At 41.3% G+C, this 25,022-nt stretch overlaps 2 protein-coding genes across 11 annotated transcripts in view; both read right to left on the bottom strand.

The window, feature by feature from the left end:
• The window catches only part of LOC118421701 (SCO-spondin-like), a 5,894-nt gene extending 1,316 nt beyond the window's left edge, over positions 1-4,578 (bottom strand). Inside the window, exons 1-3 of one of the 2 annotated variants that reach the window (XM_035829167.1) lie at positions 4,075-4,578; positions 755-1,368; positions 237-386 (exon numbers count right to left, since the gene is read on the bottom strand). In XM_035829167.1, coding sequence (XP_035685060.1) covers positions 237-386; positions 755-1,355 — 751 coding nt within the window. In that variant the 5' untranslated portion in view covers positions 1,356-1,368; positions 4,075-4,578. Of the gene's footprint in view, positions 1-236; positions 387-754; positions 1,369-3,176; positions 3,511-4,074 lie in introns of those variants that run through there. The other variant, XM_035829168.1, reaches the window with a different exon arrangement.
• A 2,679-nt stretch (positions 4,579-7,257) lies between these two features.
• On the bottom strand, positions 7,258-24,812 carry LOC118421697 (titin-like). Of its 9 annotated transcripts, none has more exons than XM_035829154.1 (24): positions 24,659-24,812; positions 21,632-21,670; positions 20,977-21,126; positions 20,713-20,814; positions 20,190-20,365; positions 18,746-18,816; positions 18,347-18,378; positions 17,895-18,011; positions 17,440-17,646; positions 17,082-17,099; positions 15,868-16,095; positions 14,789-14,904; positions 14,376-14,439; positions 13,522-13,710; positions 13,032-13,190; positions 12,704-12,745; positions 11,716-11,796; positions 11,136-11,198; positions 9,842-10,057; positions 9,132-9,329; positions 8,885-9,024; positions 8,508-8,604; positions 8,378-8,401; positions 7,258-8,103 (listed from the first exon to the last, which is right to left on the bottom strand). In XM_035829154.1, the coding sequence occupies exons 1-24, from the start codon at positions 24,671-24,673 to the stop codon at positions 7,756-7,758; spliced, it is 2,892 nt and encodes a 963-aa protein (XP_035685047.1). In that variant the 5' UTR covers positions 24,674-24,812; the 3' UTR covers positions 7,258-7,755. The 9 variants fall into 9 exon arrangements, with proteins under 9 accessions (XP_035685047.1, XP_035685046.1, XP_035685043.1 ...); XM_035829153.1 differs by lacking the exon at positions 24,659-24,812 and adding an exon at positions 23,435-23,744 and having other exon boundaries at positions 17,928-18,011; XM_035829150.1 differs by lacking the exon at positions 24,659-24,812 and adding an exon at positions 23,435-23,742.
• Between the last annotated feature and the right edge of the window lie 210 nt (positions 24,813-25,022).

Here is a 25,022-nt window from a genome sequence, read left to right as displayed (position 1 = left end):
ACTTAGCCCTCGGGCATGAACTTGCAAATAAACTTCTTACTATATGAATTTTTAAAAACAGGGTATTTGGGCATATCAAGTCGACGTAGGGTGCAATAATTTGGAATTACCTGGAACATTTTTAGAATGTTTCAATTTGAAACCACCGGTCGTCCGTTGTCTTGATATCCTTAATATCCTGTTTTAAAAACAACGGATAAAGGTGAACTCCCGTCAACAGCATAATCCTAACCTACCCGGGTCTTCCCCCTGTTGCCTCCTCCGCGGCGAGTGAGATTTGGGCGGGCCCATACAGCAGCGGGTCGCCGCACACACGATGGAGAAAATCAGCACGAAGAAGATGGCCACACCGATCTCCAACCACACGTCCCATCTTAACTCGGGAACTGTGGAGGCGTAAAGAAAATGTAACACTGTAATACTGTAATAAGTTACAAGGCTGTTAAGAAAAGTGTCAGCGAAGAGAAGTGTGGAATGGTTAGTGAGGAGTTAATAACATCACAACAGCTACATTTATTTCTGCCAATTACTGGTTTCATAACGTTAAACGTGAATAGATACTATTGTGAACTTCTTTTAGGTTTTAAGGAGAATGTTCCATAGTTACTTAGTAATGTTTGTCAATCATTGCTTATCACTTTTTATTTCTAGTTTATATTTCTAGTGATTTTTCAAGATCCTCTCGGTCCATGTGATCTAATAAGATAATCGAAATGAAACATCGCTAAAATGCAGCTGTTTTTCTTGTACTCACGGCAGTTTTCCTCGTCACTCTTGTCCTCACACTGGTACAGTCCGTCACACTCCTCGTCTGACGTAATACACCCGTATGTCGCGCACTTCTGCTTATGGCTCGGGCATGCGCAGTGCAGCTCGTCACTGGCGTCTCCGCAGTCGTCTCGGTCGTCGCATTCCTGAGTCTTCCTGATACACCTGCCGTTCGCGCATGCGTACTCCCAACGTGTGCACGCGCATGCGCGTTCGTCGCTCCAGTCGCCACAGTCGTCTCGCCCGTCACACGTTAAATAGTCAGGAATACACAACCCATTGTCACATCGGAATTGGTCCCATTCACACGAGCAGTTTAATTCGTCCGTTCGGTCGTCGCAATCTTCCAAATCGTCACACACTCTCTCATCTGGTATACATCGCTGGTTTTCGTCGCACAGAAAACAGCCGAGTGTCGTGCTTGGCGTTGTGGTTGACGGTAGGGTGGTTGTTGTGTTGATGAAGGCAGTTGTCTTGTTGCTGAAGACGGCTGTCGTGTTGTTGAAGGCGCTGCACAACTCACACAGACACCACAGGAAGAGTAGGAAAGGACACAGACGTTTTCCTTGCACCCGGAAATTTTCCATATCGAAGACTTTCCTGGAAATTAAAAAGAAGACAAATATAATTAAAAAGATGACAAACATGGTAATACTATCCAAACTTTACAAAGCGGGTTTTGCATATCATATCATCTTACCTTCATAAACGTATGGCATTTCTAGTATTGCGATATAGAAAGTAACATGATATAAAGAGCATCACGGAAAATGAAGACTACATTTGAAAATACTTTCCCTGGATTGCTACGTAGTCTGCAACTGTATTTACACAATCTCGCTGGCTGGGGTTACTGACCGCCACCCTGACCACATGTAGAGCCAGCCGCTAGGAGCGCGATCTTAGTCAGGCTAGTTTGCTACGTGATTCATGTTTTTTTGTTCTTCTATGCTGCCATCAGTAATATTTTCCTACAACAACTTGCTGGTGTAAGGTGCACATTCATAGCTGTTGACACGTGCGTTACAGCGCACATGCAGGTAGGTGCGTATACTGGTACAAAGGTGAACAGACAAAGATATCGTTATGAAGTCATTTGTGTACTTAATACCAATCAAACCGCTGAAGCACAGAAGGTCAACTTGTCATACCTGTTTGAAAAAAATAAGGTCTGTAAAAATTGAGTCACCTGTCACTAAAGAAGCAATGAAATCGTCTATAACATGTAAGTATTGAGATATTGTCGGCCTAAAAACAGCACTATCTCACTGTGGTACTAAAGTTGAGGCCATTTAGTTTATTAGGGGCGTTAAATCAATAAGTTTGTCTTAAAAGGTCATATGGCTGTTCAGAGCACACATAAACTCTAGGCAAGAATATGTCTGTTCAATTTGAGAACCAACTGCGACAGCGAAAAGTCGTCAACAATTCATTTCAAGTCTTTCTGAAGACACGAAAAATGGTTGCCCGGTGTTCCGAACTGAGGTGTCTTGAACGTTACTCATTACTCATATTGGATACCTCCTATCAATATAAGGAGGTTGTAAACAACAAAGCTATAAAACATCATGTACCACGGAGTCATAGGATAGATTGTGCGAATCACCATTTGGTATCAATACACTTGCTATTGGAACGGTTAATCGGTTATCATTATTCACCAAACACCATTCCACCAAACGAAATGCTTGCCCCTTCCAATTTTAGTCCAAGCCGTGTATCAAGAAACGTCGGCCTTCAGAATGTACAAAGATGCCTGGGTTGTTGGAGAGAACGTTATGCTATGTCAGAAAGATGACGTCACATCTGCTCAGTCCAGTACAATCGCCACCGTGTGCACGTAGGCCTTAGGATACAATAGGTGACCCAGATGGAGCAAACGACGGAAACAAAAGGTTGCGATGTTAAGAAATCGTTTTAAACTGTCTACGACATACGCTGGTAACAGTTGCTTGAAATGTATGATATCATGGTCATTAACATGTGCAGTACTGCTATTTCAAGTTAGTGCTTAATACGAATAATTCCTAATACATGACAAAGCGCAATGTACGGTAAGTAAGGCCTACTAAAGGTGGACTCTCACTGCACTTTGGGCACCGGTGCGGCACTGCGGAGTTCGTAGATGACTCAACGAATTTCCGAGACCTTTCTTCCGTTTTGTCGTCTTAGTCATACTTTTACGTATTTCGAAATGTCTAAATTATCAAAATTCGCGCAAATAACCTCGAACCTCGCAGTGCCCCAAGTGCAGTGAGAGTCCACCTTGGTCGAAGCCCTCGACATCTCATATTGACACGCATGTTTAGACAACGAGCTAAGAATGGCCGTCGTCTACAGGAGTGACTTACCATGACACGGTTAGGGGACAGGTACATGTATCCAATAGATTAAACACAAGGACCTACCTTTAGGGAGTTAAAGACGTCTTGACTTTTCATCTTGAAGACGTGTAACACATGCAAATCTACATGCCATCAGATCACTATCTGTCTTTATCTTAATAAATAACCTTTCATTAATATTTCTTCCGCATGAAGAGAATGCTTTGCATCAAAACCGGCTCATGAATTTTTGATACCGTTGCCATGGCGACGACAAAAGAGTGCTCCCTCGGGATGATCCAGGGGCAGACACGAAAGATGAGAGGATTTTTTAAATAATTGCCGAGATTGTCGTACTTGTTTTTCAAAATAGGACGTTTAAGGGGCTTTATTCCAACCCACGTTCCATCATGAATCACATTGTAGGTTATACCAATAGCCTGATCGTGCTGGTACATGTAAAAACTGGATCTTATAACGAAATTAGAAGCTTGCATCGAATGAGCAGTACATGTACTCATGATACTGTGTTGCTTTTAGCACAAGAAACACTGCAGCGGCCTAGTAAATCCTGGGGAGGGGGTAACATATCAGGAAATAGAAGAAAATGTTTCTTCCGCACATACTAACAATATCTAGACATTGCTTCGCACAAATTGATGCTGCAACATCAGACTCTGTACGTTGATAACTCAGGATTTAATTGATTTGTCATTAGTACAATGTCAGCCTACGTAAGACCCCAACCAACCCATTACAATGCATTAACTGCAGGAAAGCAGAAATGACGTATAATGCTTACCATACCCAGACAGCAAGCCGGATACCAAATACCCTTACAGAATTTCAATAACGTTGTCTTAAAATATTTGTATCTTTTAACCCTTTCTTAAATACAGAGAAACTATATCCAGCTGAATCCAAAGCTCATAACAGCTCACCACCTTACGTGTTACTATAAATCCCTACAGTATGCCCTTACCTTCCTGTGACCACGCTCTTCCCGGTTCCAATGGTACCTCCAGTGTTTCAGCCAGCTGGTGCAATCGCCCTCAAGGCTAGCTAGAGACTTGTTTTCGACGGAACCTTTCGTAGGGTTCAAAAGTTCACAACGTCATGGGCGGAACCCCAGCATTCCATGGTGCTAACAGTTTCACCTTTGTCACTCAGATATTATCCAGTAACGTAGGATGATAAAAAAAGGTGTAAGATTTAGTAAGGAAGGAACTCAGAAAAAATACGTTACTCCTAGCAAGCCAAGGACAGTGTCGTTCGGTCTAGACGAGTCTTCGATCTTGGTATCGATCAAACGCATTTAAAGTGCCCCTCTAACGTGAAACCCTACCATCAGGTACTAACAGCCTTACGGGCATTACTGTTAGGTACTGACAGGCTCACACGTCACTAACACCTCACCCTTTTTTCTTCTACATCCCAGTGTAGTAAAAGGTCGCTATGGTGGAGTGCTTTTAGCCGTAGTTAATCATTTACTCTGTCTTTGCTGTGCCTTTCGCTGCCTGCTACTAGGGGTTATAAATACGTCAGCTAATGTACATAGGAACACAGGAGAACCGTTACGTATTTGCTATTGTTGGGAGCCAAAATTGTTGATGGACTTTTTGTGTACTCTGGCAGTTTTATTAATCTCTCGTCCGATTGACGGCATCTAAACGTAACAGTCTGGTTGTCTGTTTAACCACAACATAAAAATGATGATACATTTTGTTTATGATGAATATATCAATAACCCTTACATTTTCTAATGACTATAACTGTATGCAATAAAAGTAGATACTGAATGGATCTGCGTCAAACGCGTTTGGTTTAACAACAATTCAAACCCAGTGAACCCAATTTCGTTAAGTGTACCCAAAGTTCACAGCATTGGAATAATGTTATGCCTTTTCATAATTGGAAAGAAAGATGGGTAGAGGTATGCGTCGGATAATTGTATGATGTGGGTTCAATGCTAAGGCGGATACATAAGGCTGGCATATGATTGTTCAGGCTAATCCAATATTCTGCTACGGTAATTGTTACTAATTATATAAAGGGAAAGCTTTTGCCTTTTATAAATGTGATGGTCTAATGTTACATATAGTTCAATAAACGAGCGTCCATTTTCTTTCACGACAGGAGTAAGACTATGTTATGTTTGTAGTATCCCGTTATAATACTCAGGTCGGTAGGAAGGTCGTTAAACTGAAAGGTTAAATTGTAAATCATAGAAATGGTTCTTGCCTTCCATACATTTGATGGTCTATAACGTTACATCAAGGAGGTTATATGAGCTTCTTGGTTACACATAGTTCAATAAAGGAAAGTCCATTTTCTTTCACGACGGGAGTAAAAACATGTAATGTTTCGGTAGGATCGGTAGAAAGGCCTTTAAACTGAAAGGTTGGCCAAAAAATTTATATTTGCCCTTTCAATGCCCTTTCCATCCGCTATTAGGGTCTTGTTCTGTAGTGTGAATAGAGGGCTGAGGTTATAAGAGTGCTGTGTCATTTTTCCTGTGAAGCGCATTGTTTTTAACCTTTGAACTATAGGATTTGCCTTTCTATTGATTGGTCAATCTCATTCAGCCATTTTTAATGATCTCATTCCGTTGTTTCGTAACCTGTGAGTGTTTTGTAACATTTGCGCGCCTCTTTAAATTTCTACAACCGTGAAAAGGCGAATATCTATATCCCCAAATGCACATCCACAAACATGTCCTTCTCCTTACTTTGATGCAGCTTTATTGACTGTTATCCGGGAATGACGTAACGTTAAATCTACAAAATTAGGTCAATCTATCATGCTCCTTTTATTTCTACGTTACAAACAAAGTCATTAAGATTACTTGATTTATTACAAGATGTTTTATATGATCATGACAGGTGAAACAAACACTTTCGGACCTTGTCCATTCTACCAATCAGGTAAACACTGAAAACAATAAGATTTGATCCGCGTGCGTGACAGCTCTGTTAAAATCGATGTTGGCAGTGCTGTACATCTGGCCTTTTGTGGCTAGAGAGAGAAAGTATTGATCGTTGTGTTACTAGCGCCAGTTGAGCCGTGTTGCCGTCTCACTCATGTATGTAACTGCCATCTCTACGTCCCTTTTGACCTTCATAATTCACAAGACACAAGCCAGGCACTGTACCACGTATTCCTTATTAGGAACCAGGAGAGCACGTGATCGCTGCATGATCAATTGTTGCTAAGCAACCTCGTTTCTATCCATGAGGGTCTAATTGTCAAAACTACCGGAGGACGTCATTGAAGGGTAAAAGGTTGATAGTCTGTGCGTCAGTGACTTTGATGAACTCTACCTCATCAAAATTTCATTTCTCGGAGCCAGCCAATTAGGAAAATGGACAGCATACGAGGATGTACCGCAATGCTGACGGGTTGGAATCATAAACGGATACAATTCTCAGGTAGCTGTCATTGAAACAAATGGACTAAAATAGAATTACATAATTACGTTGTCCAGATTGGACTGCCAGGATGATTTCATCGCCATCGTTTCCAATATCAGGAATACGATATTTGAATCTCTGGATTTGACTGTAATACCCCCTCCCCTGGAAAAAATTTACAATGACATGTGCATTACCTGTGCCGGGATGCTGCTGAGGACGGCGCCGGCCTGCGTGTGGGTGTAATCCTCCCGGATTAGGATCACGCTAATCCCAGTCCCCTGGTGCTGATACATACGTTACAGAACTGTAGCGAACGTACCGTGCTGCACTAGCTATCTGCTCTAGATCTATCATTGCCAAACTGTTCTTTGCTTCCGTGTTAGTTTGCCTCCTAACGACGAATGAGGATATTGCAGCAGATATGGCCGATGTCCTTTCTAAAATAAATTCGGTTTATGGCTTTGATTTTTGTTTTCAACAATCACCCTTAGGATTCCTAGCCTGGTATCCACGCTGATCTAGCTTCGGTTCACTTTTTTGAACGCCTACCTGCCAGTTAGTATTTCGGCCATCACAGCAATTTGGAATTGCTACAACAGCTCAACATTGTCAAGGGGGTGGGGGGGTGCAAATCTTTATCATTTGTAGATTTACGTATGACAACATACAGAGACTTCCCATACATCACATTTTATTTTGAATCTGATTGAATAAGTAGTTGACATGTTTCACTATTGGTGATTTTGAAAACACTGCCACTGGTAAATATTGAGATACAGATTTGTCGAGCATTCACCCCTATTTAATTGTGTGACATTGACAACGCAGTGCGGCACTGCCCGCCGTTTCTTATAACTGTTACAAGGATTTTCCTTCATAAGGAAGACGGTTACAATGAGGTCTCTGTTGGTATTGTTCTGGCTTGTGTATTTACAAACTCTTTGATATGGGATACATGGTATCGATATAATCACAACAAACTGCACGAACAGGATAAAAAGTACACGAAAAAGCATACCCTTCAAAAGAAGTACTACTGTACGTATACGAATATACATAGACGCTAAAAAGGCATTAGTCATACACATCGGGGATATATCGAACCTCGTGATACACCAATACAGACCTGACCGTTTGACAAATACTTGTCGGAAATTGGAAGGCCCTGTAATAACTTAAATATGCATCCCTTCACATCGACTTGTGCTTTCAACTTCTCTCAATTTGTCTCATAGATAACCTGTTATAGCTTAGATCACGGTGCCCCTAGGCTTATTGTTGGAATCGTACGCGTTTTTCCCGCTGTTCCCCGAACCTCCTCCATAGATTCCGTCCTTGTTGGTGGAATCGTTTTTCTCGCTGTTCCCCGAGCCTCCTCCATAGATTCCGTCCTTGTTGTTGGAACCGTTTCCCCCGCTGTTGCCCGAGCCTCCTCCATAGATTTCGTCCTTGTATGTTGGATACTGGTAGCCCTTGTAGTTGGGGTCGCCGTCTTTCCAGTAGTTCTCTAGATCTTCGGCCTTGTCACGCAGCTGCCTCTGCAGATTTGTGTCGTTGTTTCTGTCTTTGTCTTTCAGCCCGAGGGTATCCATCAAGTCCTGAACAGATTTAAAAACCAGCCATAAGTTCAAATATGACAGTATGGGATCAATCATCACAAAGGACTTAGATGGCAAGCTCGACATAGAACACATTAAGGAGCCAGATTACTACGACAAGCTGCTAGCGTTATCGCCATTTACAGATAATCACAGTGGAAGCAAAATCATACAAGTAGAGGGAATAAAATGTTCAGTCTGTGCATGGTGTATATTGTATTGACGGATAGATTGTGCATGGTGTACAAAATGACGAACAAACTTGTGAACATACCGGCCTGCCAATACCTTGTGGCAGCTTAGGGGAGAACAAGAAAGAGTCATGAATACAAATTCCAGTCTTCTATATGTCAACCCAAAATTGAGCGCTTTAAAGATTTTCATAAGAAGTTGGAGGTCCTTACATCTGTTCGTGCTTGGGCGTCAAAGCCGTCGTACTTTTTATCTATCGGCCAGTTGAGTACAGCATCCAGGAAGTCATTGATGTTGTTGGTAACGCCCCTGTGTGGAGAATCGCAATGAACTTACTTGTGTTGACAAATATCTATCCCAATCAGGATTAAACTAGCGGTGCTTAGGTCAAGGACTGAGGTGTTCCAGTGCGAACAACATACCTCTAACAACATTGCATTCGTTTGTGTTTACACGTATTGTAGGTGTGCAGGTTTTCAATGCCTGTCTAGTAATATTTTGAAACAACATTTGCGTGGTATCTTTTTACAATTGATTGTCTGTATTGATCTTGACCTGCCTAAGAAGTGTAGGAAGGGCTAGCACGTACTTAGCTGACATTGCCAGGTCGATCTTATGCCTTGGTTTGTCTGGTTCCTCGATGAGCTTACGAGCGTTGTTCAACAGTGTTGAGGCGGCAATGCACACTTCTTTCACCAGCTTCAGTACGTATTCCATCTGCTCTTTGTCCTAAAACAACAAAAACACAGAAAGTTATTAGAACGCAGCTAAAGTCGTCATAACGTCTGCAGGTACTCTAACCATAACCAAACATGTAGTATGTAACCTTTACTAACCGTACACATCTCACAGAACTCGATGGCGACCTCCAACATCTCCTCCAGCTCCTCGCTGTAGCCGACCACCAGCTCCGACACCTCGTTGTTAACACCCTTGGCACGGGCGGAAACCTCCTTAGCCAGTGACTTGATCTCTATCCCGGCCACTTCTACCTTCTCTTTAGACTCAGCTAAGGTTTCGGCCTTGCTGAAGTGCTGTGTTTAAAAACAAACGGGGGAAATACAATTTGGAAAGTGAAACTTACAATTACTATACTGGTAGCCGCCAAAATGTTAGAAGGTATGAACTGCTTTGATCAATGCAGGCTTTTGTTAGCGATTATGATTTTTGTAGTTTCAGAATCTGCCTTTTCCTTTGCCTACCTTCAGTCACTGGAAGGACTGTACAATCCTTTCAATCGTACTACGCCGTTATGACAAGTAGCGACTGTAAGATCGCATCAATTCCAAACGAAACTAGATCATAGGTTAAATGTTTATTTCAATGTCATGGTAATATGAATAAATAGGTGACGAGCGTATGTACTGTATGTATATCATTCTGTTTGTAGGAATTGTCTGCCGAAGTCCAGGAAGATTAGTAGTGTGCTCTCGGGCACGTAACTGATGATTTTCCTTCTTGATAATTTTTCTGCTAAATTCTAACTTTGATTTGTCCGTCCTTTGAAATTTGTTACGTAGTTCATGCATAACAAAACTACTTCTACCTCAGCTGAGATCAGCTTGCTGACGATTTTCTCTGATATCTTCTCCGACGCTGAGACAATGGTGACTTTGCTTGTTGACGTCTTGGTTATAATGACGACCTTGGTAGCAGACCTGTGAAACTCCCGTGTTTCCTTCACCAGACGGAGCTTCGCGTCGGTGAGGGGGTCGTCCTCCGGTGGGTTGGGGACAACAACCCTGCGCTGTCGGGGGTCCAGCTAGAATAACATGTGTACTGCTGTCAAATATATGTATGCTATGTTCAATCAATTAGAGACCATTACATGGTTTAAATCAGGGTGAATGAACACTTACTTGATACAGTCTTACAACATTCGTTTCAAAGCTTCAAAATCGACGTAAAATATAGTGCCACTGTTGTATGTCGATATCATTTCAAATCAAAGCAGTGCCATGTTTTCCTCTTAAATGATGATAAAAACATAAGGTACATGGAAAGAGCAAAGTTACACACGCAATTCTTTATACGTGACATTCTGACATCTACAATAATTTGTTAGACTACGTACGCATGTCCTTATATTTGAATGTTAGACTACTGCTATGACATGACACGTATGTTATGACATCATGGCATTGTGTGTGCATGCACATGATGTTGGGGGACACAACTACATGAAGTGTACATGGATGCTGAAAAGTACGTTGGAGATGTTAGACAAATGTCACAGACACGGGACACATCTAGCACGATGACCGACTAAGACTTGCTGGAGATCTACTGGAGACAAGACATCAGCATCTGTTAGTTGGAACTTGCTATACTAATGTGGAACATGCTCTTATATACACACAGTACTACATGTCTAACCTAAGTCTATATAACACATCTACGAGGTTTTAATGTTTTAACATGGATGTTATGTATGAGTGAGTGAAGCTGCTGTGGCAAAAGATGACGGTGAGTTATGCGTTGAAACGCTGGAGTTAGCTTTATATAATCTTATGTAGTTAGAACACATTTCTAAATGAATAAGTTATAACGAGCAAACGGCTGAGCTTGACTTGCAGTTCGGAAATTAGAGCTTATCCTTGCAATACATTAGTCCAAAGCAATTGGAATATTATCGCCTTTTCGCTGGTTGAATCAAGCGAGATTCAGGCAGTTTCCAACTTTGTTGCATTTGTCTTTTCTGTAATTTAGACAGCTCATTGCCTTTCCAAGTCATGCACGCACGTACGCTTACAATTATAAGCTAGCTATAGCAGCAAACATCTGAAGAGTTAAACGTTGATTAGCGGTGAGTTTGCAACATTGCGTTCATCTTCACTAACCCCTTGGAGACTGTTGGTGTGAACACTTTTCATCGTCGTCACGGTGATGTTGGAGCTGGAAGACTGGAAGAAAGATGTTGTGTTCATTTGCCAGGTAATGATGATCTACTTAATGTGTGCGCATGTTATTCACATACAAGCAACACTGTGCAACACTGCACATGATACTAAATTTGGCATTATCAGAGAAGCATGACGTGCAATCAGAGATGGATCAGAATCAAGTATACATTCGTCAAATATAACTATGTTCTGAACTTTGCCACATGACACAATAGGGTATTAGATACAGCTCCGGAGCAGTGAACGCTACAAATGAGTGAGCTCAAGCAATGGTAAGTTACATTATAGTGCAGCTAATGTTGTATGTTTTGTGGCAGACGTATAGCTTCTGGATGCGCCTTTATCTTAGTTGCGTCAGCTGATGAAAATGTATGAAAGCTGTTGATGAAGCAGAACGCTATGAAGCAATGACAACTCTGGATGATGATTAGCCATGATAATCGCATGCCTGATGAAGCATTCTTGGCTTGCATAGCGGCCTTGGCAGCAATGTCAGGCCGTATGATTTTGAACTAACCAATCCTTCTGGAGCTGGAGAGGCTTCCTCGCCATCTGCACCAGGCGCTGGAGTTGCGTAGATACGGCGTGTCTGAACATGCTGTAACATAGCATTTTGGTCATACATGATCATATATTCTGTATGCTTTGGTTGCGGTCATGACGACTCGTCAACTGCAAAGAATGTGTTTTAAAGGGCGGTATTCGGTTGTAGTGTAATTATACATATTTGTTGAGATTGTGTGTGCTATACTCTCCTTGATTTTATAACATACAGTCAAACCTGTATTAGGGGCCACCTCTACAGAGGGGCCACCTGTCCATAGTGGCCACTTTTTGTCGGTCCCTTGGGTATTTTATCTACAAGTTGCCACCTCTATACAGAGGCCACCTGTCTATAGTGGCCACATTTGTCCGGTCCCTTGAGTGGCCGCTATAGACAGGTTTGACTGTATATCGATAGACTATCATAGTCAACTCTCCATAGTTCCAAATTGTCCAGGATATCTTGCCTGTAAGAGCTTCAAAACTATAGTTAGCAGTTGTTAGCCTACATGATATAGAATCAGGCAGTCACTACATACACACAACCACGTGTGACAATACGGCTTTGTCATGGTTGCCTGGAATATGTAGCAACTATGTCAATCATTCAACAAAATGGGTATAGCAAAAAATAAAACTAGACACATAATAAAACATCTCAACAGGATAACTAATGATCATGAGAGGCTGATTGGGTGTATACATGTAACGGTTTGAACGTAGTAAAACATATGTACATGGGGACGCACATAACTATTGATTTTTGTTGCTCATATTTTGATGGACGAACTGCACATGTTCATTTCCTGGATTAAGACAATAATGGAATTCTTCAGAAAGTTTGTCTAGACCTTAGCGCATGGATGTTTTCTGAAAAGATGTAATTTCTTTCACAATGTTACATTCTTAAATGACATGACCATGATTCAAATCATGTTCAAACAACTGTCAAAACAACCCACCTCTGGTTCTTCCTGTTTGCGCCGCAGTAGAAGCTGTGGCTTCTGTAAGGACAAAATACTCTGACGTCAATCATAGATTCAGAGCAACATCGTTATGTTGCAGTGAAGATCAATGCCATGATATTCCAACAATGACTAAATCTAATTGACAAAGTCAAGAATGCTTTAGACTAGAATACAAGGAATATGGCATTTGAATGTGCCATTAATCACACTATTTTGTTTGACCTGGTAAGACTGGAGTGACTATGATGTTTGTCATTACTTATGTATCATTAGTTATGCCTGCCATTATATTGATTATCCGGAAAATAATGTGGGAACCTACCGGTTCTTCTTTCTCTTCAGCCACTCCTTCTGTCTCTTCAGGTGCCCCTACTTTCTCTTCGGGCTCTTCCTTCGGAGGTATCATCTCCGGATAACTCCTGAAGAACTCGTCATAGACAGGGTAGACGATTTCTGGCTCGATCTTCTTCTCGTTCACAACCTGAAGTGGAGATAAGAATGCCAGGAAATGGTTTGTAAAATTATGACGGTTATTATTAGATATATTTTATGAAAATCGTGCCAGATGGTCTCTCAGTTTTTATCTCTGTCAGTAAGTCACCCACTCACTCACTCACCCACCCACTCACTCACTCACACTCACTCACTCACTCTCACTCACTCACTCTCACTCACTCAATCACTCACCCACTCACTCAATCACTCACTCTCACCCACTCACTCATTCACTCACCCATTCACTCAATATAACGTTATACAGGTAAGATACGTTGAATTAGATATAAGACATCTTTCAAACTGCACCAACCAACCTTTTCTGGAATGATTTCGTCTTCAACGACCAGCTCAGGAACGTCAAGTTCCGGCATCTCTGTTGGTTCTTTCTCGTCCAGTTCCACTTCAGGAACCTCGGCTGGTTCAAGGTCGCCATATTTCCGGAAGAAGGCACAAAAATTGAGCGTGACGTCGTCAACGGCAATGTCCTCTTCTACTGCCTCATCCTTGGATTCAATACAAGAAATAATGTAATCACATGCATCTGTGAAATGGTGTAATAATTACCTCATCATGCATTATATAGTAGAGTAGATTCATCAGAGAAGTATGCAGTATATAGTAGAGTAGGTTCATCCAGTAGCCTCTAGCCACTGAAGAAGCTGAACATAGCAAACTTGAACTATGCGGCTCCAGATGTCTTCTGAGGGACGACTGCAGTGTGCAAGATGTCGGTAGCTTGAGGGATGAATCTACTCTACTATACGCCGCATCATGCATGTTGAGGCCATTCTTTGTTGCACTAATGATAACACTTGCTTGGTTGTCAACATTCGTGGTTGTAGTAATGATAATACTATTAAAGAGGACAATCTGGATATTTAAGGTACAAGCTCATTTAGAGTCACATGCATCTTATTGGTTGTATGCATGTCAGAAAAGTGATAAAATTCTAATGACAGAATAATCGGTCTGAAATCCATAGCTACCATTCTTGGTGATATCATTCTTCATCCACACACTAAGATGTAAAAGTTGCTTTTGAGAAGGCAAAGACTAACAGCATTTGCAAGATATCGGCATAAGAAAAGTGAGACATATGGTTAATAGTTCGCTAAAATAAGCAATTAGAATGACAAATTAAAATGTAATCACCATGAAATCGTCTTACCTCAACAGTGGGCACAATTGGGACCATGGTCCTTTTTATGGTAGGCATCTCAATGCTCTTCAAACTGTGTTGCATAAGATGATATGAAAAACATATATAAAGCTGCTATGTGACATTTTAATTTTGAAGTGCGACTTGAGAAAACAATTAATAACATGTACAATTCTATATTTTCTGCCAAAACTATATGACAGAAATACCAAATTTATCACTAAAACACTAAGGCGATTTGTAATAAACGCTTTGTGAAAAAGTGCGAACGTTATCGACAACGTACGAAAATACCGAATCACATCCCAAAGCATCAGATGGTTTTCAAAGTCTAAAACAGAAGTCTCTATTATCTTATATCATTCCTGTTATCACATTTAGCTAGTCACTATCAAGCAAGACATATTGAGATCTCAACTTACAAGACTTCGTTCATCGTCTTGAAGAACTCTTCATTGACCGGATCCACGTGCTCCTTCTCCACTCTTTCCTTGACCTTGTCTTCTGGCTCCTCCTTCTCCATCGGCTCAAGCTCAGTCTTATAACACAAGGTAATATATTCATGTCATTGATTGAACATTCGTAAGCTCTTTAATAGTTGGTAACCTTTCTCACTCGCACTACATCTATAGAAAACTTGACACGATGAATATCCAGTTCCAATGAAAAACTAGTAATGGATCCTGATCTGTCTGTTGTAGACCTTACCTTACCTCTAGGTCTCGTAGAATATGTTCTACGAGACCTGGAGATCCTTTTGGACGAAAACTGCACAACCTTCTAAGCTGGACTTGACGGCAGGTCTCCCAACTTTAATATAGCCGCATGCTGGGTATCGGGATGGTGTTTGGTTGTGAAAAGATTATTGTTACCAACACCTCTTCTTGCCATGTATGGTTGTTTCCAACCAACCGATGCTGCCACTCTTTGCCTCTAGGTCTGTCACTGTACGCCAAAGCGGCGTCTTTCCTTTCCAGTAGCATCGTCGATGACTGCAACGCGTTATCATAAAATACATCGGCCTTGTACAGCTTGGACGGATTTTCTTTTTTTTTTGTACGCCCAGGGTTATGCAACGAGTTTGGAAGGTCAAAATGTGAGGATCTTATAGAGAGTCTGCGCTGATGTTAGCAAGTTTGTTTTGGTAAGAAAGGACACTAAAAGGACACTACATAGTACCCATCCCCGCATTGCAGGTTTTCGGTCATCAAGTTGGTTAAACAGCTTTGGAGTTACCACGTAGAATGTTGTCATCTTACGTAAGTAAAAAGGCAGGGAGAAAATTAATCAATAAAGCATTAATGATAGTTCATGATTGAGATTATGCTGTTTTCTAACTTGACGCCAGGAATGCTTATGCGTGTTACGAGTTTACGCTGGAAAATCAGACTACTGCATTGGTTAAAAAGGATTGTATCTTAGGTTGTCAAGTAAACTAAAGATGCAAGATTTTGGGCATAAAAAAAGAAATAGAAATAAATCAATTTGGGCTTATTCTCACCTCGGGAGCTTCAGCTATCTCATTTTCTTCTTCAATGGGAGTGATGGGTTCTCCCTCCCCAAGGTGCCGGAAGAAAGCTGTGAACGTTGGTTCCAGGTTGTCCTTGTTAAGGTCTTTATCATCCGGCACGTTCACGACCTGGCGCGAGACTTGGGGTTGTTCCAGATTCTTACGAAGCTGTCGTCGTTTTTCGTCGATGTCATCATCTGGGTCGGATCTGTCGGGTTTCTGAGGAAGCAGGTAGACCGTGGAACATTCGCCATACCCAAGGAGGAACTCATTCCTCATATTAGATGGCGCCAACCTTTCCAATCCAAAGTGCTGTGTTATCAGACCACTGGCAAAGCCTTTTACTCGCCCCAAAAGAGAGTGCACATGTGACGTGGGCACCAACAATTTGTAATATGTGCTGAAACACCACACCGGGAACTCAGTGGACAATCCCTCACCTCACGATGCCACGGTTAATGGCGGATGAACCTAACACAATCTTGTACCTTGAAGATGCGCCTAGGACCCAAGACCAACATGTTCCTAACCACAAGGCGTGAACCTTGACACAGGGTGGACTTGTGCAAATCACCCATACCTGTTAGTAGTCCACCTTTGACGGGTGCATGTGCCAATGCTGGATCAAGCAACAAAAAGCTGTCATGCGCTGTCATTCAACAGCAAGCTGAAGTCACAACCAGTAGATGCCCTAACGGGCCCCAAGCATGGATGGACTCCATAATGCAAACCATGCCACAAAGCAAAAGAAGCAAAGCTACTACAAGCTGGGCCGAAGGATACGTGCATTTTGATTATGCATACCAACTGCAGCCAGTCTGCTCGTTATCAGTGCCGTGGAAGCTGCAGCATAAGCATGCCCTGTGCGTGCGGGTACCATCTACACATCTCAAGCACAAAAGCCTATATGCTTCAAAGCGCAAGCAAAGCACATGTACATGCGTGTATAAATTCTATCTTAAACACTTTGGTCAGAGCACAAAAATGAAGATGAGAAATGATCACATATTGTCATCAATAGCGTTAACAATGTTTATCAATTTGTTTATATTACGTTCTCTCTGATTGGAGATCAGGAAGGTTTTAGAAAGCGTAAATCAAGTAACAGAGACATCTTGTGGTGTATACTGTCATTGTCTAGCTTCACTGAAGACCATCAACAACAAAGGTGAAGATTTACGATAAAGGATTCGGTTACACCCTACCTTCTTTGGCCTCTTCGCCTTGGGTGCGTTTAGATAATAATACAAAATGAACATGAGATGTGCTCAAATGTAGTTAAGGTTATCGATACTTGCTGCAATCTCAACATCATGTCAACCAATTTCTCATCATCTATTAGTCATCGCTATGTTTTGGTCAGACCATCAAAGAAATTATTTTCATAAACTGCTCATGATTCTAAACTTTAAAAACAAACTGGAAAGTTCTTTGCCTTGGTTTTCACTGCCGTTGTCCTCATAGGAGACGATGAACAACTAAGATGAATATTTATGAGCAAGGCTTCTTTTTGGTGCAGAAGTACACATTGTGGCCTACATAACACAAACAACGACGCCCTACCTTCTTCTTGGGCTTCAGGGCATCCAGGTTGATGATGGACTTTCCGGATATCTTCTCGATGCCGTAGTGGACTTCCTTGGTGTGCTGCTCGACGATATACTCGTATTTAGTTTCCTGCTTCTTCTTCTTCTTCTCCGGTGGAGGCAGGTTGATGATGGCCTTTCCTTCGGTCTTCTGAATGTCATACTTGACGATCTTTTTAGGCTCCTGTTTTCAGAAAGACTGCCAGTTGGGTTGATCAAATAAACTTCCTCTTGTAGTCACTACAACCTTTAACCCCTCATTGCATGGAATTATCATATTCTTTCAAATATCGATCTATTTGACATTGAATAAACCAGTCAATAGAATGGTTATTTGAATAGCCATTTTGCGGTACCAAAATTACAACATAGTCCTGTGTGTTTACTGTTTTACGCCAAACCAAATTTCCAAGCACATTCTGTGTTACTTACTTGTTTCTTGTTTGTATTAGTAGTTATGGATACCTTCTTCACGGGAGGCTCATGGTTCAGCACTGTTTCATGCGTTATGGTTTCATACTGCACGGTTTCATACTTAGGTGGCGAATACTGAAAGGTAAAATGGAATCACATAGAAGAATTAGTACTGTTGAACTATGGCTCAATGGGTGTTTGATAGTGCTAGTGGTTTAACGGTGTTGGTCGGTATAAAATAGTCAGGATCAAATCAGTGTCTCTTTGTTTCAACATTCGAAAAGTTTGAAAAGTATTCCTTCAAAGTTACTTGTATATACATATAGAACTCTCCTAAGTATATTTTACCACACGTTCTGGTACATAGAACTCTCCAAAGTATATCCTATGTTGATCCTTGCTCTGCACAGTACACATTGGAAAACGGGTTCATTTTCAACTCAAATTAAGATTCTGTCAAATTGCCTTACCACGTCAATGCTTTCCGTAGAAGACTGCTTATCTGAAATTCAAAGCATAGAGAACAATAGTATGTGGTCAGCGAACAGAATAGTTTTGTTTTCAGCAGAGGCCATCCTTCTCTTTATCTCTGCTACCGTATTTTCCTTTATTGAATAATTACAGTGGGGTTCCTTTTTAAGTTACACTTTTGCTGTATATATGGCCTAGTTAATGACGAATAGAGACCACATAGTAATAACCGAATATATATATATATATAGTTTGTGACAAATATTGTTTACAATAGATATAGATTCAATGGAAACAGAAAGGAAAGTTGACACATATAGATTTTTGGCATTTGCATCTGCATATTCATCTGCAATATCATAATTCATTTGCATCAATTTTCTATATGCTTTACTCACCAGGTTCCGGTGAAGGATCACGGGCCGGCCTCTTGCGCGTCGGTTCAGGTTTCTTCTCGATGATGGTGGCCCTTCAATTCAAGAACAGACGATCTTATTGGATATCCAGCTTGTTATAACCAATCTTATTGGCTCGCATCACTAATAGATCCAATAATTATAAAGCATCAGATTGGCGCCATTTCATATACAAAACGATGGAGTATAACTGCTCATTTCCGCCGAGTTCGATGTGTTACTTGTGCTTAGGTATGTAAGTAGTTAGATCAAACATTTCGTCAAACCCCTACAAGGAAAAACAATCTGGATATTGAGACTTTACAACAAAGCGCTGTTTCTTGCAACCATTTTCTAAGAAATGTCAAAACTGTCATTCAAGTACCATGTAAATTTGGGTTGCAATTGAAGCGCAAAGTAGCATTGCAGCCATTTTGCAAACACGAAGTTAATTGGTGTATTTCATTCTCCGATGAAGAATTTTTCCTTTGCCACTGGCATATTTGATTCTAGTACTCCTAGAACTGTGGTACTCCTAGAACACATAAAATTCAACATTGTCTATTGTCTTTGTCAAGGAATGAGTGTTGGGTAAGTCCAATTTTGAAGTGTTGGAAATTAACGGTATCTAGCAACACAGATGAACTTTCTTCACAGATAACTTTTTCTAAAAGCATCTATTTCGTAGCTGAAGAAGCACAGATGCACATACAATTGCTGGCTAGTGCGTTCTCTGTACCGTTCTAAGTCCTAGCGGATAAAGTCAGTGCGAGGTTTCTGGGACGTAACCTTCAATGGGTTGTTCCAGAAATGCTGTCAATGTCAAAAGTGCTTGATGACCAATAAGATTTAAGTTTCTGAAACAACCCATAAGCCACCATATACCCTGCATTTCTAGTTCTCCCGGCTCTTTCTACTCAGCGTCAGCATTTGAATGAACAAAAATTGACGTTACATTTTCCTTCTCTCCTGTTTTAGTGGTATCGTCGGGAGAGGAGTTGATGACCAGTCGGTACTAATGGAGATCACCTTCAAACTTATGGTGTACATAGACGATACAAAAACATCTTTCACAACAAAGAAATCGATAACATTGAATATGAGGCTCTCTAATATACATCATATCTGCATTTACAATTGTAAAATCAGTGCGTCATTGATCCACTTTTAAACGATTTGTATCTACTTCATATTCATGCTTCAGATGAAATTTGTCCAGGCTAATATTTGAGAAATGAAAAAAAAGAGAGAATACCAACAGCTACGCGTAAAATTTTGAACGTCTTCAGCCGGTAGGGTGTGGCTCATTTGTAACAACCAACGCTACTTGGTATTCTAGGTTTCAAGTACAGATGTCTGCAGAACATACATAGATATCTGATACAGATACAGATATCTAGATACTGGTTTAGAGGATTATGTACACCGAGGAATCACTCTCACTCACGTAGCAGGAGCGGGGACAGTAGAGGGTTCCACGACCATCCTTGGTGACCTGTCGATGATCAGGTTTTTCGGCACCATGGGGGTCGGTAGTGGGGTGTTCCACCCGGGGCTGCTGCCGTTCGACGGCGGTAAGGTGCTGGACTTCCACATAGGGCTGTTCGGGTCGGGAGGTGACATCTACGGGAGCAAGGGGAAATTATTAGCTTCAGCACTTTTGATTCAGCACCTACCATTACAACTTCCTCACTGTGTAAGCTACAGGTTTACATGGTGTGATCCTGAACAAATGAGAAACTAATAAACTTGAAGCAAACTTATTTACAATAGCAATATTCCTGCAGACCAATAGCAATATTCCGGGTAGACCTCCTAAACGTTTGTAGGACTAGATCACGAAAGACACTGGACTAGACCGGGCGACATGGAGGCTCTTGGCTGGGAGGAGCAGTACTTGGACAGGGATTTAGGCAGGCAGGTATTCCCGCAGTCGGTAGGCAGTTGTCCGTACATGTGTGGATACTTACAGCCCTAGGGAGAGTGGCCGGCTTGTTCTTGGACACCAGTCTGGACATGCGCTCACCATCACCCTCTGGAGTACGCACAGTGTACTTCTCATCGCCAAAATCCTGGTGAAAAACGTCAAAGAAAACCAACGTTCGTGAATGAAGAATAACAGTCTCGGTTACAATGCTGGTCACAAAAAAATCATAATTGTTGCTGCTACTTGCGCTACATCACTCAAGTACGTCATTTGTCCCTCAATACGTAAAACATTTAAATTCACTCACCAGGGCGAAGCTCTTGGACGACCCCGCCCACCTCTTGACGTCCTCCAGTGGCCAGGTTTCTAGGATCTCATTGGTCTTCTTGTCCATCTTGATGATGTCAGTCTTACTGATGCCCAGGAGCACGCTCTTCATCTTCATCCCCTTCGCCTCCTGTGGAACAAGTTAGTGTGAATCATTGACATGATGGACACTTGCATGCTCTTGTATTTGTCTGTGTTGAAAATGCCTTATATGCAGCAATAAAATTCTTGTTTAAAGTTCTTACGCAGGAGGGTTGCTACACCGGCTGCAAAAATGATAACGTAAGACATAGTAAAAAAAACTGATGATACAAAATGTCAGTTGTCACCGTTGCTGCGCTGTCAATTATCCCTTGTAGAACATATGCTGTCTCCTAAATTTCCATACATGAAAACTGGATGCTGTAGCCCGACCATTTATTGACGAATTCGTCTTTCGGAATAAACGTAAAACGGGGGTCCCGTGTTCGAGCACGTAAATTAGTCTCATTACTCAAAAATTTGGTTCCTGCTGGCTGCAAATAATACACCAGATACATCATCTTCCATTGCTTTTAGAACCTTACAAAGCTTTGCGCTGTTTTAGTGATTCAGTGCAACATTACTTACAAAATCAAGTACAAAGTGCTGCCTACCTTGACCTTGAAGAACTTGGCCCCACTGACCAGCGAATCCTAAAAGAGAAACATTTCGTAGTTAGTAATACTAGCCACGACTACACATCATTTAGTTCATCACATAACTATAAGTATTATCAAATTATTGGAGCACACCGTGATCGATGTATACATTTGTGGCAAATCGTCTTCACTAAACAAGGGTCAAGCATGTCAACACCTGTGTACATACTACATCTTTTATGTCCTTGATAGACAACATTCCATGCAGCTGAAAACTAATGAAGACTGACAGTCTAAGTGAACTTTAATCCTAAAAACAAAAGATAGAATGATTGCTGCCCCTTTCTACGTGAAAATATAGTCACATAGACAGGAGTAAAATATCTCTTGGGCACTTGTCAGCATGGACAGGTAACGGATTTTGGAAACGGTCAGACATTTCAGGTAGCATCCACACCGTCACCGTGTCACTGATGACGAAAGTGTTAGTGGATGCTGCCTAAAACGTCTGGCCGTTTCCAAAATCGAATACAGTTGTCTGACAAACTCCTAATGCCATTGTAACTCTACTTTGAACCTGGTGGAGGCCATGTTACTTAGTACACCCGTAGCCTTTGTGCATTGTTCAGTCGCTTGTTCAGTCGCACATAAGCAAATTTTAAGGATAAGTGGCAGACGTCACAACCATATACACAAGCCTTAGGCAAATACCAAGACCTCTCTTTGATTAGTCGCGCACCCGGTATGTATTTGGAACAGTTAAGGTCGCCTCTTACATAGTTTATGTACTTTTTCACTCAATTACGTTGGCAAGACTAGAAAAGGGGTATCATCACTTTTAAATGCATTTCCCTTAACAACTAATGTACACATGTTCATGTCATTTCAGGATAAAGCTAGACCTTGGATTAAGTCCCTGTAGGTAAATGATTGTAAACTAAATCATGATTGACGTGAGACCTGAAGTATGACCTTTTGTTTGGTTCAACCTGGGACAACATGGGCCTCCGGCCATTCAACTGTGTTCTTGGGAAAATAAGGTTATAATAACGTTATCTAAAATACGTTTACCAGACAGGGTTTCCGTGGGCTCTACTCTAGAGGAGTTGCCAAAACATTGGTCAGGTAAAGAACTTTTATTTTAGGTTGTGTAACAACAACATTATTTTATACCAACCTGACATAGATTTATTGAAGGAAAACTTAATAATTTTATGCAATGCCATTTATTTCAATATGAAATTATTAGTATACATACCTAACGCCAAACAAAGACATTGTGACAAGTACATAGTTACATTGGGCGGTGTTTGCTTCCATCTGAGTCACCCAAACACTTGTACTTTTCTTGAACAATAAGGTCAAATGATTCATACTCAATCAAAGAACATGGTGATCTTTAGAATAATCGAAGACTTTTTCGATGTCAGGGTTTTTAATGTGATGTACATGTTGTCGCCTTTCAACAGAACACAGACTGCAAGTCCGAAATGATGCCAATTTTCGTCGTGTTTAAACAGAGAACATTGTTGGCAAAAAAAGACTAACTGTATTTAGATCCACGAGACGTCATTTTTTCTTACAAATTAGGAACTGATCAGTCAATGATAAAGCAAAGCTTTATGTTTCTGTAGTAAGATGATAATGTAGAATTACAACTCACAGTGTATGCGCACTGTTTACACCCGCAATACCTGAAAGTCAATAGTGTCAAATATGGACCTCAGAATTTGGGTTATGAAGGAGTATGGGGGCAGTACACCATGTTCTATTTCTGCACTTGTACGTAAGCTAACATAAGCCCCATAAGTAGACCACCATTTCGTGTGGTTCTGTTTGATAAGTCGCACTAACCCTTGTGCTCCACATGAACAACCATGCTCGGCTCCTTGTTCACTTGAATGGAGTCCGATTGTTGTCTTAATCTATCGCCTTGGGGAATGGTGAGTGTACCGACGTAAAGATGTCAATAACTCGTCTTAAACAATGGAAGAACCTTCGTGTTACTCATCCACTCGTGTCTCAAGAAAGTGGAATTTTCCATGATGACCAGTACGTTGTCCTTGGTCATATCGGATGGTCGCCATTATCATTCTTTGAATACGAGGTCGTCATGTCATTGGGGATATTCTATGTATACGGACAAAAATGGATCAAATCATGGTTTGCACAACAATGCCGTCGGATTTCTAAGAACGTCGTTGTGATTTGTATCGCTGTCTTTGCGAAATCGTACTAATTACTCACTAGATAACGTTACAAAATATCAACAACAACAAAGACTGTGACGACAACATTTGTCCCCCGTACGCGAATGGCGGTTTACGTGACTGCGTACAAAATGTGCGTGAACTACGCCCCGGGCATTACTCACTGTTTATCTCCCATGAACAAAGATTCGTTCTTCTTGTTAAACGGTTTGTGATTCTTTGTAATCCTTCGGCATGAACTTTTCTAGACTTGATATATACATTACACAGAAAACTGTACTGGTGTATTAACAAGCTTTTTTGTGTGTGCCTTCTGTTCGTGAAATTTGAATAATCAGTATCTTTGTTTTCAAAATTTAGGTCATGCATGTTAGCAACCATTCTGCTTGTTAAAACGACGTTTCTGTTGTTTTATTACGACTCTTTGGTACGTACTTTACGACGTCAGTGTCCACTTACACACCTGTTTTGTTCATAGGCTCAAAGAAAAGAATACAACAACACCTGGCTCTGACACAACACTATGGCTAGCTTTACTCCAACCTCAGAAAAAATTGCGACATTCGTTTTAAGACAAAGGTATTGCTACATTCCTAACCACAGCTTTGTGACGCCAGCTACTTGCAATTGTTTTTGTATCGCAACCAAATTATCCATTAAATCTACCCTTCTTTATAAACACTTCTTCCTGTAAAATGGTGAAGGTGAATCTAGGACAAGGAACAAGCGACGCCCCCTCCTCTTTGTTTCAGAACGATGGATAACAGCCATCTCTCCAAGTAAATCTTATACCATAACAACAACAGGACATTTCAGGAACACCTGTACTTACGCTTTTGTTGCTCATTGTTTGTGTTTAGGCGCGCTCTGTGACAGAAAACTCTGGTCTGTTTGTGATGACACGCGGCGCAGTTGTGTGCCGAGCCAGGGGTTGGCTGTCCAGCGAACCCGTCCTACCTGTTCTGTGCAGGGCGCCCGGCCCGGGCTGGGTTATATGTCAGCCCCTGATACATGTGATGTCATGGGTTAAAATAGACACGCGTGCCCTGGGGAATTGTCACTAAGGCTACCACCTGTTCTGACGTTATTGTTTAGTGACGTATCAACGAAGAACATCTGAAACGCGATACGCTAGAAATTATAACTTCTTATTTCGTGTTACGAAAGTGTTTGTACCACATTGATATGATGTATGG

Source organism: Branchiostoma floridae, chromosome 8 (genome assembly GCF_000003815.2).
Source record: "Branchiostoma floridae strain S238N-H82 chromosome 8, Bfl_VNyyK, whole genome shotgun sequence".
In the NCBI taxonomy this organism is placed as follows: Eukaryota; Metazoa; Chordata; class Leptocardii; order Amphioxiformes; family Branchiostomatidae; genus Branchiostoma; species Branchiostoma floridae.
Note: the sequence above shows the minus strand (reverse complement) of the source record. Positions and strands in the feature narration are given on the sequence as shown.